This window comes from Sus scrofa, chromosome 1, assembly GCF_054392235.1.
Source record: "Sus scrofa isolate SSC_HxYL_T2T_F1_AM1 chromosome 1, Sscrofa_HxYL_maternal_Yorkshire_Landrace_v2.0, whole genome shotgun sequence".
NCBI classification, from domain to species: Eukaryota; Metazoa; Chordata; class Mammalia; order Artiodactyla; family Suidae; genus Sus; species Sus scrofa.
Genome location: NC_139383.1, coordinates 277,980,128 through 277,994,439, shown reverse-complemented (window position 1 = coordinate 277,994,439; position 14,312 = coordinate 277,980,128). Strand labels below are relative to the sequence as shown.

Sequence of the window (14,312 nt, the reverse complement as noted above, 5' to 3'; positions counted from 1 at the left end):
TCTCTTTTGGTCCTCTTTCTACTTTCTTCAACTAATCTTTCCACCTTTTTGAATTTCTTTTTTTTTTTTTTTTTTTTTGTCTTTTTAGAGCTTCACCCAAGGCATATGGAGGTTCCCAGGCTTAGGGTCTAATCAGAGCTGTAGCCACTGGCCTACACCAGAGCCACAGCAATGCAGGATCCAAGCCGTGTCTGCAAGCTACACCACAGCTCACAGCAATGCTGGATCTTTAACCCACTGAGTGATGCCGGGGATCGAACCCTAAACCTCGTGGTTCCCAGTCGGATTCGTTTCCGCTGCACCTATGATAGGAACTCCACCTTTTTGAATTCCTTACTTCTGCCATCATTGTTAATATCCAAGAGCTTTTTAGTGTTGTACAATAGATTGTTCATTTTTTAATGCCAGCTTGTTTCACAGATGTGACATTTTTTTCTTATTTCTAAGATACTATTATTCATAATTTTTTAAAAAAATTCTTCTTCTTGCACAGCTTTCTTCTTCAGTTGTCCTCTCATCTGTTTTTGTTTTTGTTTTTGTTTTTTTTATCTTTGATTGTAGAGCTATTTCCTCAATTCACTGTCCAGTCATATTTGAGTGAGGCACTAAAAAGCTAATTGGTAGCTCTGTGTTCATGAATGGGGCTTGTTACCTGGTGCACTTTACTGTAGATGGTGGCTTAGAGGTGTGGCTACTGGGAAGGGGGAGATTTCAAACATCAGGATCAGAATCTTTCCTTTTGAACTAGTCAGTTTCCTCTTGCCAGTGAGGATAAGCTTCATTACAATTGTTCTGGAAGCTGAGCAGACCAGTACGTTATAGGATATGAACTTATAGTATGTATACTTTAAACTCCCCTCCCATTTTCGATTTAATGGTTTATCCCCTGTCCTAAGCTATATCTCATGTCCACAAGCCTTTCTGGTTAAGTTTCTTTAGAAAGTAAACATTTATTTTCTAATCAGGGTTCCAGAAGGCTAGCTGACTAACTAGCTCAGTGAGCTGGAGAAAAGAGAATCTTGGCATCAAATGACTCTTCTTTTTGTTGACACCCTTTGGAGGTGCTGGTTGTCTCTAGTTCTGCACTTTCTTGGTGTTCTGTAATAGGATTTGGGTTGGATGTTTGCTGCTCCATTCTCTTGCCCCCAGCCTTTTCTGGGCTGCCAAGTCACTCTCCTTTAGTTTCTCAGGCTAGGTTGAAATTCTTGACACCGTGGGCCAGATCATTCTTTGTTGTGTAGGATTGTTTTGTATGTTATGGGATGCCTAGCAGCATCCTACATCCTGGGCTCGGCCCACTGTAAGATGGTAACACCGCTACCCCTGCCCCTCCCCCCATCTGCGACAACCAAAAATGTCTCGGGACATTGCCATAAGCTCCCTGGGTCAAATGACCTAGACTGAGAACCGTTTCTTTAGTAATGTCTGCTTTCTGGCTTCTGAAAGTTTGACGTCTCTCATCCATCACTGTCTTTTCTCCCATTCTTTGAGGTTTTTTTCCTGCCAGGGAGATGGGGTTGCATGGTATCAGGAGAGAGAAAAGACAAATATATGTGTTTAATCCACCGTATTTTATTGGAAGTCCCCTCATGTTTTAACTGTGCTTTACCTGCTAACAGACATTTAGATTGTTTCTAATGCTTTGCTGTTATAAATTATTGCCTAGATTAGGTTCATCCTCTTATTTTTTAATTTTAAGGACTGAGAATTCCTTAAGAACTTTAAGGTATCTGAAAGTCCTAATAATTTCTCAATTACTTGAGATTAGAAATAGCGTAGGGGGAAAAATTGTCTTCTTCACAGCCCCACCTCCAATTCCTGTCTGCACTGTATGCCACTGCCCCTGCCCCCACCATTTAAAGAAAATTTGCATTCCCTCTGCTGGTTTTGCCACTAATGAACCAATTCCCTGTGTATGACAATTGTCCCTTAAATCCTCCTTTGTAAACCAGTAAAAGGCTGGCCTTGTTTGTTTCTAAGCAGGAATAATAAAAACAATCTGCCAAACTCCTAACATACATGGTCCCATTTAAATCCTTATAGGTCCTCTGTGAGAGGTAGATGTGAGCCTCATTTTACATATGGTGACCCAGGGCTCACCAGCCTGAGGTTATAGCCCAAGATCTGCTTCCAAGTGGGGTATAGTGATCTAGGATTATAAGGAACCAAAGCATTTTGTTTCCATTATAGCGCCCCCCACTGCCTCCCTATAGTTGACTTTTGATATTCATGAGGAAAAGGGAAAAGAAATGATTTTTCATATTTCAAATATGAAATGAAGCAGGAAAGCTTCCCTCTAAGGAGCATCTGAACTTTTGTAGGACCAATTTGTGTAATTTTTGACATAGAATCACTATTGAGCTCTAGCCATGTTGAAATTTGCATTTTAATCTCTTGGTGATTTTTCAAGGATTAATTTAAAATGACTAAATTGCTGCATTGCAAATTGAAACAAGCAATAACGAAGGGGTTGTTAATACGATATAGTCTGCTGTAGTGGAAAGAACATGAGTTTTAGAGACAGCCAGACACTGGGCTCCACCACTCTGGGACCTTGGGCTACTTACTAGTATTCTCGAGCCTCCTTATCTAACAAAGGAAAATGGGAGGAACAAATGAAGTATTACATATAAAGTTCCATGTTCAGTGTCTCGTGCAACAGAAATACTGTTTTTAATGGTCCTTTCTTTCTCTCCTTCACTCAGCTTTCTTAGAATTCTAATCTTAACCTTCTCCTCAGAGCTAGGGAATATTACTTCTTGGAGCTTTCTTTTCTTTTCTTTTTTCTTTTTTTGCTGGCATTCTTGTTTGTAAAGGTCAACACTTTTCCTTTCATGGAGTGTATATTTGGCCACAAAAGTCTCTTTGGCACCATTGACTGGAAATGGTACAGGGAATAGAGTCCATGACTCTATTGTCTGTAATTGGTTGGGGGTGAGGGGTGTTCTGTAAACATTTGTTGATTATTTCCTCTTAGGGACACACTGAGCCAAGAGAATAAGCAAAGAAAAGGGTAAAAGGACTTTTGAATATGGAACTTGATTCTCTCACCAGATGATCATAGTCTCTGGACCACTTCAGAGAAGGGTTAATGTGCGAAAAGAGAAAGGAGCTAGTATTGACTGAACACCCACCATGGGCCAGATCGGGTACTATTTGTTATATCATGAAATCTTCACAGCAGCCCTACAGTGTGGTTGTTATCCCTCCTCTGAAGAGGAAATCAAGCCCAAAGACATGAGTTAACTTGCCTCTAGTCACCCAGCCAGTAAACCAGCAATCAGGAGTTCCCATTGTGGCTCAGTAGGTTAAGAACCCAACTAATATTCATGGGGATGTGGGTGTGATCCCTGGCCTCGCTCAGTGGGTTAAGGATCTGGAGTTGCTGCAAGCTGCAGTGTAAGTTGCAGATGCAGCTCGGATCTGATGTTGCTATGGCTGAGGCATATGCTGGTGGCTGTGGCTCCAATTCAACCCCTAGCCTGGGAATTTCCATATGCGGTGGGTAAGGCCCTAAAAAAGACAAAAACAAAAAACCAGCAGTCATACTCTGATTCTAGCACTGAGATGCTCCTGGGATCTGGACCTCTGTTCCATGGCTCCCAATACCTTCCTGAGAATTCACTCATCTTAAGTATGAATTATATAATTAATTGTGTCTATGTGTTTAATATCATTTCTCCTTCCATAAGGATAGGGATCTGTATTTTGTCATCACTGCATCTGTACCTAGAACCCAGTAGATATTCAGTATATATTTATGGAATGGAATGAGTGAATGATCAAATGAATGAATTACCAGTACAATAACTCCCAGGAGAAGGAAAAAGAACAGTTCCTTTCACTTGGCTTTTGGGCCAGTGAGTCTGCAAGACATTAATGAAAAGCAAATGTAGAAAATTAATTCTTTCCACTTTCAGATTCCTGTTGAAGTTAATTCTCATTATTTCTGCAATTTCTGTGTAAAAATATTTTCTTTTTACTGAAAAACTATTACTATGTAATTGCTCTTCAGGGTTTTCTCTGTCTATCAAGATAACACATGTAGGAGTGAATTTTATATAGGCAATAATTAAATGAGCATAAATCTTTATAAATTTTAAACAGTTGACCTGCATTTTTAAAAAAAAGTCACAGATCATGAACAGATATGTATTAATAATTACATTGTAAACTGGCTGTATTAGGGATTTTTTTTTAGTGGCCAGGTTTTGAAGTTTACTTTTGATTAATGAATAATCATATAGACCTTCTTTTTGAATATTAAACAAACCTGTTTTAATTATCTAGCCTGTGTCATACCAAATGGTTAATGATGCGAGGAAAGCATTTAGAATGGACAGTTACATATAACATTGCCCAGACTCCGCTTTGTCAAAAGATGCACCGTGATATAGAAAAGATTTATGAACTCATCGTGACTTTGTAAAATAAACAAAGTTGAGGTGGTAGTAGCAGACCTATTATCAAGTATGAGATTATAGAAAATTCCATTGTTGGCTCTTAAGAGTTGTCAGGTAATTGTTTATTCTAATGGTTTTCTATTCACACAGAGGGATAAAAGTTGACCTTTGGGTAAACTCTGCTTTCTTTCCTTTAATATACTTCTCTGATTTGATTGCTTATGTGAGTTTGTGGAATTCTTCCTCAACCAGATTGTTTTAGAATCCAAATTTATAATTCCATTTTAAGAATCCCACACAACTCAAGTAACCTAAATTCTTAAAAAAAAAAAAAAATCAATTGAAGACTTTAAAGGTTTACATTATGGTAAAATAATCTGGGCAGGAGTTATTTTAGGAAATAAGACCAATGGACAAAACCAACCAAGCCTCTTGCCTTAGAAACCTCCTCCAGACACAGTACAGTCAGTCTTTATCATCTGTACTGTGTATGAAGCTGAAGTGACGAAGACAAATAAAATGACAGACCGTGGGGCGGACTAGCATCTGTTTCAAAGGCTCCAAGGAGTTCCCAGCTTAGAGTCAGTTCTTTGGTTTGGGGATTATCTCATTTCCCAAAGGTACTGAACCTAAGACGCTTTTTCTCTAAGCCTAGCTACATCCCCTCCCATCCGAGGCCTCTTCCACCCGCCATCACCACCCCCACCCCCACCTGCTTCCTCACCCGGGGCGTGGATCACAGTGAGCCTGAGGTCCCCAGCCACCTGGGTCGGCACAGGAGCCAGCAGGGACAGCTAGAAGGGAGCCCATTATGGGGCTTCTCCTGGGGGAAATGGGGTTTTGCCAGGTGCCTTTCCCTTCTTCTTTGTCTGGATTTAGAGCCACAGAGAGTTAGAGCTAGAAGGTTCTTCACCACTATTCCTTTGTGATGATGAGAAGCCTGGAGGGCCTAAGGAGCTTGTGCAGCACATGCCTCTTCTGAAGCTCAACTTCAGGCTGTTCTGCCTCCATCAACCAGAGACTTTCCTCGGATTTGAGCCCTGTTCAGCCTGGGGAGAAGTGGTCAGCTTCGTGTCCCTGCTCCCCAGCCCTACAGAGGGGCCCATATAATAAATGCTAGGCACATAACTCTGTGTCACAGAACTAATGCTTAAACTCCATGGACAGAAAAGCGATGTCCTTCCTTAAGCCTAAAAACATGCCGGCACTGATCCCTTTAGAGCATGGACAAGGGGAAATCATCCCTCTAAGCAAGATTTTCCTTTTCTAGCAGGTGAGCCACACAAAGTAGTTGTCAGGGAATAAAGAGGGTGGTTATTTAGGCCTGGCCATGATGACCTTATAACCCAGGACACTAGGCCTAAGACTAGAGGACAGTAACACTGTGTTTGATGGGATTGATGGTTCTTCAGAAGGATGGTTGATTAAAAGAATGGACCCTCCCTTAAAAAAAAAACAAACAAAAAAAAAAACTGGGCAAGTGGACAGATGTGGAGCACAGGAACCTTGAAGTCTGGGGCTTGTCCCAGATCCTTGCTCCCCTCTTTCCAAGTCTAATCCATTGTCAGGTCCTTAGATTTCCACTTTAGAGAGATCTGTGACATCCATATTCAGAGCTTTTATCTGAATAGTTCGTTTTAATCATTCTTTCCCTGAATGTGGCAGTAGCCTGTAACTGCTCGCCATGCCCCCTGCTTGCCCTCTCTTGTGCATCCTCCACAGGACTTCAGGATACAGCTCTCTCCTCAGGGAAGAGCTTTCTGCAACATAGATATGATGGTGTCATGACCCTTGAGCAGCTCCCTGTTACCTGTGGGAAAAGTCTAGCCCCCACCCCCACCCCCCGGCTCTGAACCCAGCTCCCCTACCTGAGCGTGTTCCCACAGACTTCACTTCATTGGCCTGCGTAGAGCTGCTGTCTCCTTGTGCCTTTGCCTCTGCCTGGATCGCATGTCTCCCCCATCCCCTGAGCGAACTCCCTGTTGGGAGGCCTGGAGCAAGTATCTTCTCTGTCAAGTCTTCCCCAGCTCCCCCCCCCCACCCCACCCCCCAACTCTTCCCACCCTGCATCCATCTGGCAGAGTTGAATCTTTCCTTCTCAGCCAGCCCTGGAGTGTGTCTAGCCTGAATCACAGTTCTTGGCATCCCAGGCTTCTGGGTCTAATGCCACTTCTGGAGAATGGGGATCATGTTGAGTTAACCCCTGCAGGCCCAGCTCTTAGGGTGGTACTTATGTGCTTACACATAGTAGGAGTCAAACAAGTGTTGATTGGCTGATTATAGGACACAAAAATGGAAGCTCGAAGACTGAGTCAAGCACTGGAAGACAGTGGCATACCTGTGTCTTCCATAAATATACGCTCACAGTATGTTCTGGCTGCAGTCTTGACCTAGGAAACTTGCCACGGAAGCCTTCTCTTCTTATTCCCTGTTGCCTATACTCTGATCATACTCATCTGAGAAGTGTGATTGACCTGACTGTGAAATGAACACCTCCCTCCGTATACACTTCTCCCCCACCCCAATTACCTGATGAACAAACTGCCTGTTTCTTTACATTTTAAATGAATGTAGCCACAGATACCTATAAAAGCTCTCTCTCCCCCAGCTACCTGACTTTGTGAGTCTCCAGTGTCAGTTCTTTTCCTGTAGGCCCTTCATCATTACTGAGTATTTGATTGCTTCATCCAACTCAGACCCAGGTTTTCTGAAGTCAAGTGCTAAGTTCTTCCTAATATACCGCATCATCCCCCTTCCAAGCCAGCATGTTTCTCTTATGCCACACTGCTCACGCCTGAACTAATGAGCAGTCGGTTGCTTTCTCCACTCATTGATCCCCTCTTTCATCAGACCTCTAGATGATGGGCTATGTCATCTTACCCAGAAGAGATCTCAGTCTAGTGGCAAAAACATACTTGTAGCTGAGCGATTATCAGATAGAGACAAGTTGCCATAGAAGCACAAAGGGCGGCTTGACAAATGAGGAGTCAAGGAAGCCTTTCAGGAGGAGGTGTCATTTGAGCTGAGTCTTGAAAAATAAATGTGTGTCCTCGATGACGAGAAGAGCGTTGTAGACAGAGGAAACAGTGGAAGGGCCTGGGACTGTGAAAGGCATGGCAGACCTGAGAAATAGGGATCGTTGTAGCTTAAGCCACTGGTTGCTTAAAGGCAGGGGGCAGGAGGCCCCTCCTTCCAAAGTGTTTTCTTCTGAGATGAGGCTTGGTGGGAACTGCAAGGGCCCCTACAGGTGTTCCCCAGGTCCACTCTGCCCCCCGGGTGCTCCCACGGCTGAGCAAGGTTCCCAGGGCCGTTGCCACTCCCACCCACTCCCACTGCCTAGGCGGGTGGCATCCCAGAAGGAAAGAGGCAGGGAGGAAGCAGATAAGAAAGACAGCTTCTGTTTAGACACAAATATCTTGGTAATCAGCACAGATGGGATGAGAAATACCCAAAAAAGTACATGACAGTTTAGAGAGAATTTGGTTAAATGTTACATATTTTTAACATACCTGTGTAGAGTTTTTGGAACAAGTACCTGAATCCTTCAGAACCTGATTGGGCTGGGGTTAGGCCTCAACCAAGTGGTGTTTTTATTTCAGAATTGTTCCCTTCCCCATCCCCAAAAGTATCCTTGTGATTTTTTTTCTCCCACCAAAATAAGGCGCAGGATTTGTCTCTGACGCTGTGTCTCCCTATTTGGACGGCAAGCTGTGTAACATATTTCTACCCAGCGTGAAGCTTCTTGGCAGACTCTTGAGGCCACGTTTTGGTGGCTTCAGAGTTATCTTTGGATCTGTCAAAAGTGCTAATGGGCTTTCTGGCCTTCTTTAAGCTCCTCATTTCTATTTTCTTTTTACTTCCATCCTCTCCTAACAGAAAAATTCATGCAATTCATCAGCAGTTAAGCATTTTACTGAAATTCTCAGCTGAGGGCCTTGCATTTTTGTTTGCGAGAATAGCTCTGCCGTGTCACTGTCTTCAGAACAGACCCCACCCTGACTCTATCAGCTCAGCACTCCTCAGCGGTCCACTGGGCAGGAAATGCACTTGTTGACTCATTCACACTCACTTTCTTATTGGCTTAGTTTTATTTTTCGAGTTTGTTAAAAGGCACGTTGGTGTGGTGGCTAGAGCGAGAGTCTGGAGTTCAGGAGACCTGGTTTTGAAACTCGGCCCTTTCTACCTGGGTGACCTTTGGAAAGTCTACTTAAGCTTTTGAGCCTCAGTTTTTCCCATCTAAGAAATGGAGATGATAATGCCTTTCTTGGGTTTGCTGTAAAGTACCTATTTTCTGGCCCATAAGGATTACTCAATAAATGGAATAACATTTCATCTTTTCCTTTGCCCATACTTTGGTCCTGGCTTGTTCCTATGCCATGCTTTTGTTTGTTTGTATGTTTGTTTGTTTTTGCTTATACAGCTTTTATCTACTAATTTTAGTAGCATGTAGAAAAACCCAGATTTAGAGACAGACCCACCCGAGACTCAACAATGCCTTATCCACTTACTGTATAACTTTGGTCAAATTACTTCTCTGTGCCTCTGTTTTTTTATCTGTATATAGAGATGATAATGTTTGTTCAAGGAGTGGCTTCAAGATGAGTGAGATAATATATGTAAAGCCTTGTATATTGTCGGTGTTTAAAAGTATTTAAGAGGAAATTGTAAAGGAAAGTGTATGGGCTTTGGAGTTGGATTTGAGTCTAAAATCTGACTCTACCAGTTTCTGAATCTCTCCCAGATGTAGTTTATCTATAATATAATGGAAGGTAAAATACCTCATTGGATTTTTTGTGAAGGTCTCTTAAAATTTCATGTTCAAGAGCACCTGGTCCAGTGCCTGGTACTTGGTAGGTAGTCAGCACATGGAGCTATTAATTCACTCACACTTTATTTATGAAGGTCGATAGTTAACCTGGTGCTCAAATCAAACAATAATAAATCATAAGCTAAGTGCTCATTCTTATTCCCAACCCATAATATTGTTGAAAAGCACTTTATGCTATTTTGCATATGAAATCCACCTGGTTTACTTGAATTTATGGGTTATGGATCTTTCATCATTATAAACCGCGACCCCTGGCAATAGCATTCCTTCCCTCCCCGGCCCCCTTCATTTTCAGAGGATTATATTGTATGGCATTGAACAACTGTAACATTGAAGAAATTAGCATATTCATGGGTATTATTAAAGTCAGGTGGGTATAGAAAGGGTTGCAGAAATAAAATACACTTTTTCTGAAATCTGAAGAGTACCAATTTATAGTACTAATTAAAGGAATGAAGCCCAGACTATAGACAAAAGCCAGTTTAAAACACTGCTTTGTCACAACTTGCTGCTACTTGTCTTCAGTGGTCTTTTTTCCCCCCTTTTGAGTGAAATACCTGGAAATTGTAGATCTTGGAAATTGTTTTACTTCCAGCTGAGCCGTTTTTGAGACTGTAAACTGTGGAAGGAGGGACAGCCCTGGCCTTTGCCGGTGGGGCCAGTTGGGCAGAAACAGGCCCTGTGCCAGAAGCATTTTGGTCCCTGGGTACTTTATTTTGCTTAGACGTGTGGCATGGTACGTTGGGCAATTTCGAGGACCTGGGGTCAGAAGAGCTGAGCTGCAGTCCCATCTTCATTGTTCATTAGACTTTTTGATCTTGGCAGCACTCTCTTGCCTCAGTTTCCTCATTTGTGAGATTGCAGGCTTCCTGTCCTGCTCCCCTTTACTGATACAAAGAGCAGATGGAACTGCATGTGACCTCAAGTTGTAAACTGTAATCACCACCCAAAGGTGTGATTGCTCAGACTCCTTCATCTCTGGGGTTCTTCCAACTTCATATGTCATGACTTACTCATCAGTGAGATTTGATCTCCAAAGGAGAAAGAATAGGACAGGGGAAGAGGAGGGTATGCTTTCTGATTATTTTCTGTTTCTCGTGCTTCTGTTAGAGAGACTGTGTGTAATAAGAACAAATGAACTAAGCCACAAACCTCCCCTTCTTCTTTCTCCTAGAGAAATCTGACAGAATATTTTGTGGCTGTGGATGTAAACAACATGCTACATCTGTACGCCAGTATGCTCTACGAACGCCGGATACTCATCATTTGCAGCAAACTCAGCACTGTGAGTAGACAGTCTTGAGACGGGCTTTTTAATTTTATTTTAATTGAAAGATGTATTGGGAAGATTAAAGAAAATTTTAGAAAAAGAAATCAGCCACAATCCCTTCAGATAATAACATGTCATTTTCATTAATTATTCATATTCCTTTACAGTGTCAATGCACATTTCATTTATTCTTGTAGTTTCACAATCATTATAAACAGTTTCCCATTTGATCGTGTGTTATGAACACTTTGCATATTTCCACATAAGCTTCCATTATTGTCATTTTTTTTTAACGTCTCTGTCATATTCCATTATACCAATGTGTCATCATTTACTAAATCTTTCTTGTCTTGGTGGCCATTTAGGTTGTTCATAGTTTACTCTTTTAAATAGGTAACATTGCAATGAATATCTTTTGGCTGCATTTGACTAATACAGTTCATATTCTAAGGCTTGGGACCACCAGGTCAGAGGACTGAATAAGCATTATGGTTTATGCACTGCACGTTGCTTCCCAAACAGGCTGTACTTACTAGCAGTGAACGCCACCAGCTGTGTATGGGTGTACTGTTTTCACTGCAGCCTTGCCAGAATTGTGTGTGTGCTTGTGGACATGAGTTTCAGTTTTCCTAATAAAATAGGCATAAAATGGTATTGCAGGTTTGCTTTATTTTTAACTTCTTTGGTCAGAGGTGACTGAATATTTTCCATGAGGTTTTTTTTTTTCCTATTTGTATTTTGTTAATATCTTTTCCCATTTATCTTACAGGGTTTTTGATTTAAAAAAAAAATTGGAATGAGCTCTTTTTATATTGTAATATCTTTTACTACATGATAATATAAATTTTTTCCTATTCTTTCTGTTATTTAACTTGCTAAGTATAGGATTTTATATTTTTCCCAATATCTATTATGAAAATTCTTCTGTTTTTCTTTGCTTTTTAAGGCCGCACCTGTAGCATGTGGAAGTTCCCAGGCTAGGGGTCGAATCAGAGCTGCAGCTGCCTCCCTGCACCACAGCCACAGCAGTTCAGGATCTTAGCCGTGTCTGCAACCTACACCGTAGCTCACGGCAATGCTGGATCCCCGACCCACTGAGCAAGCCCAGGGATCGAATCCGAATCCTCATGGATACTAGTCAGATTTGTTTCTGCTATACCACAACAGGAACTCCAGTTATGAAAATTCTTGAATATCAAAAATTGAACTCATATTACAGTGAGCACCCATGTAATTCTGTCTAGATTCTGCCAGTAACATATTACTATGCTTGCTTTAGCACATATTTATCCATATATCCATCCCTCATGCCATCCATCAATCTATCTTTTTTTTTTTTTGGTCTTTTTTGACTTTTATTAGGGCTGCACCCTCAGCACATGGAGGTTCCCAGGCTAGGGGTCCAATTGGAGCTATAGCTGCCAGCCTACACTAGAGCCACAGCAACGCAGGATCCGAGCTGCATTTGTGACCTACACCACAGCTCACAGCAATGCCGGATCCTTAACCCACCAAGCAAGGCCAGGGATTGAACCCGCGTCATTGTGGATACTAGTTGGGTTCATTAACCACTGAGCCACAATGGGAACTCCAGTCCATCTCATTTTTTTGATGCATTTCAAAGTAAATCACAGACATCCCTGGTTCTCCCCAAATAAATGAGTATGTATGTTATTAACTAAGTTCAATATCTGTTTATGGTATATTTGTTCTTTTGAAGTAAAAGTTACCTTAAAAAATTGTCTGGGAGCAATTAACTATTAGGTTAGAAAGACCTTCTTGTATTAGAAATTTCCCTAATGAAGGGCCTGTGGGTAAAATCAGTTACGTGTTTATTTGTGAATTTGAGGCACCTAATAATGAAGACTTGATGAGACCTTTAGAGTTTTCTTAACGGTTTTATCATAACGTTATTATTTTATTATTTTTATATTGTTTGCTTGTCAAGAATATGCAATTTTTTGATTGCCTTCTAGATGCTAGACTCATAGCACATAGTAGATGATAAAAGAACAGTCCCTGACTTCTAGAGAAAAACACTCCATAGTAGACCTCTTGCTTTGTTTTGCATTTTATTTTAAACTGTAAGTGCGGTTTCTGATCTTAGGGCCTGAACACCCAGACAGAGGTTCACAATGAGAATGTTGCCAACCAGATTTGTCATTGCCTTTTTACGAGGTTGAAAAAATGAAAAGGTCATTTGAAAGAGTCAAGTCTGTAACCAGTTGCTTTCAAATATTAAACCTAAGTAAAACAAGTACAGGCCGAAATAACAGTGGAATTGAAATCCCCATAACATAATCATATTTTTGAGCCCTTTATATGTGTCAGGCACTGTGCTAAGCCCTTTGCATCTATTAACTCATTTAATTGTCACTACAACAGTCTGTAGTAGGTTCTGTTATTACTTTCATCTTATAGACAAGGAAGAATTTTCTGTGTGATTTTGTTTAGGTAAATGTAATGGATTAAACACACAGGGTTATTTCTGCTCCTTCCCAAAACCGAAATGAAATAAAGGAATATATCAACAAATCACTGCAGTGGCTTGCATCACTGCTGTGATGCAGGTTTGATCTCCGGCCCAGGAACTTCCACATGTCATATCACAACCAAAAAAAAAAAGAAATTTAATAAAATTTTATTATCAATGTTATGTCAACATTTGAAACTGAGGTATATGAATAGAAAAATATAATTTACCAAAATTGGATTAAGGAGAAATACAAAAATTGACTAGTTTGTTTAATTTATAGAAATTGAAGCAATATATAAAAATTTTTTCTGAAACTCTCGCCCAGATGTTTTTACAGGTGTGTTTTATCAAACATCTCAAGGAACAGGTAATTTCAGTCTTAGACAAAATCCATAAGAGTATAAAAAAGAAGGAACCCACTCTAGCTTTTCTTGTGACACTTGTGTAAATTTTTTTTTGGTCATGCCCGTGGCATGCAGAAGTTCCTAGGCTGGGATTGAACCTGATCCACAGCAACAACATGAGCCACTACAGTGAAAACACCAGGTCCTTAACCACTAGGCCACCAGAAAACTCTAATACTTGTATAATTTTGACATTCAATTACAGGAAGAGACACTACAAGGAAGAAAAGTTATTAGCTAATATCACTCATCAACATAGCTGTGAAAATCTTAAAATAGAAGCAAATATTATAAAAAATGTAATTCTTAATAACTAAGTTGACTTTATTCCAGAAATGTAGGCTAATAATATTAGAAAATAGTTTCATATAACTCACCACATTAAAGGGGAAATTCTTGGGAGTTCCCTGGTAGCCTGGTGGTTAAAGACTTGTTTTGTCACTGCTGCGGCTTGGCTTTGATCCCTGGCCTGGGATCTCTGGCATGCCACAGGTGTGGCCAAATAAATAAATAAATAGGAAAATTCAGGAGTTCCTGCCATGGCACAATGGGTTAAGAATCCAACTGCAGTGGCCTGGGTAGCTGCAGAGGTGTGGGTTCAATCCTTGGCTCAGTGCAGTGGATTAAAGGATCTGGTATTGCTGCCGCTGCAGCATAGGTTTCAGCTGTGCTTCACATTCAGTCCCTGACCGGAGAACTTGCATTTGCCACAGGTGTGGCCATGAAATTTCTTTAAAAAATAGGGATAGAATTCATACATTCACCAATAGAGATAAAGCATGACCATATTCATGAGTAGGAAGTCATTATATTGAAGTTGTCATTTCATTCCAAAATGATGTACAGTATATATTACATACAATTCCATTCGAAATCCCAATAGGGATTTTATATAATACTTGGCAAACTGATTCTAAAGTTAACAAAAGCC

At 40.9% G+C, this 14,312-nt stretch overlaps 1 protein-coding gene across 50 annotated transcripts in view; it reads left to right on the top strand.

Annotated features, from left to right (window-relative positions):
• Positions 1–14,312, top strand: part of DENND1A (DENN domain containing 1A) — a 520,477-nt gene that overhangs the window by 263,886 nt on the left and 242,279 nt on the right. For all 50 annotated transcript variants that reach the window (XM_084995758.1, XM_084995669.1, XM_084995751.1 and 47 more), the window contains one exon: positions 10,406–10,516. In XM_084995758.1, the coding sequence (XP_084851884.1) occupies positions 10,406–10,516 (111 nt within the window). The remainder of the gene's footprint in view (positions 1–10,405; positions 10,517–14,312) is intronic.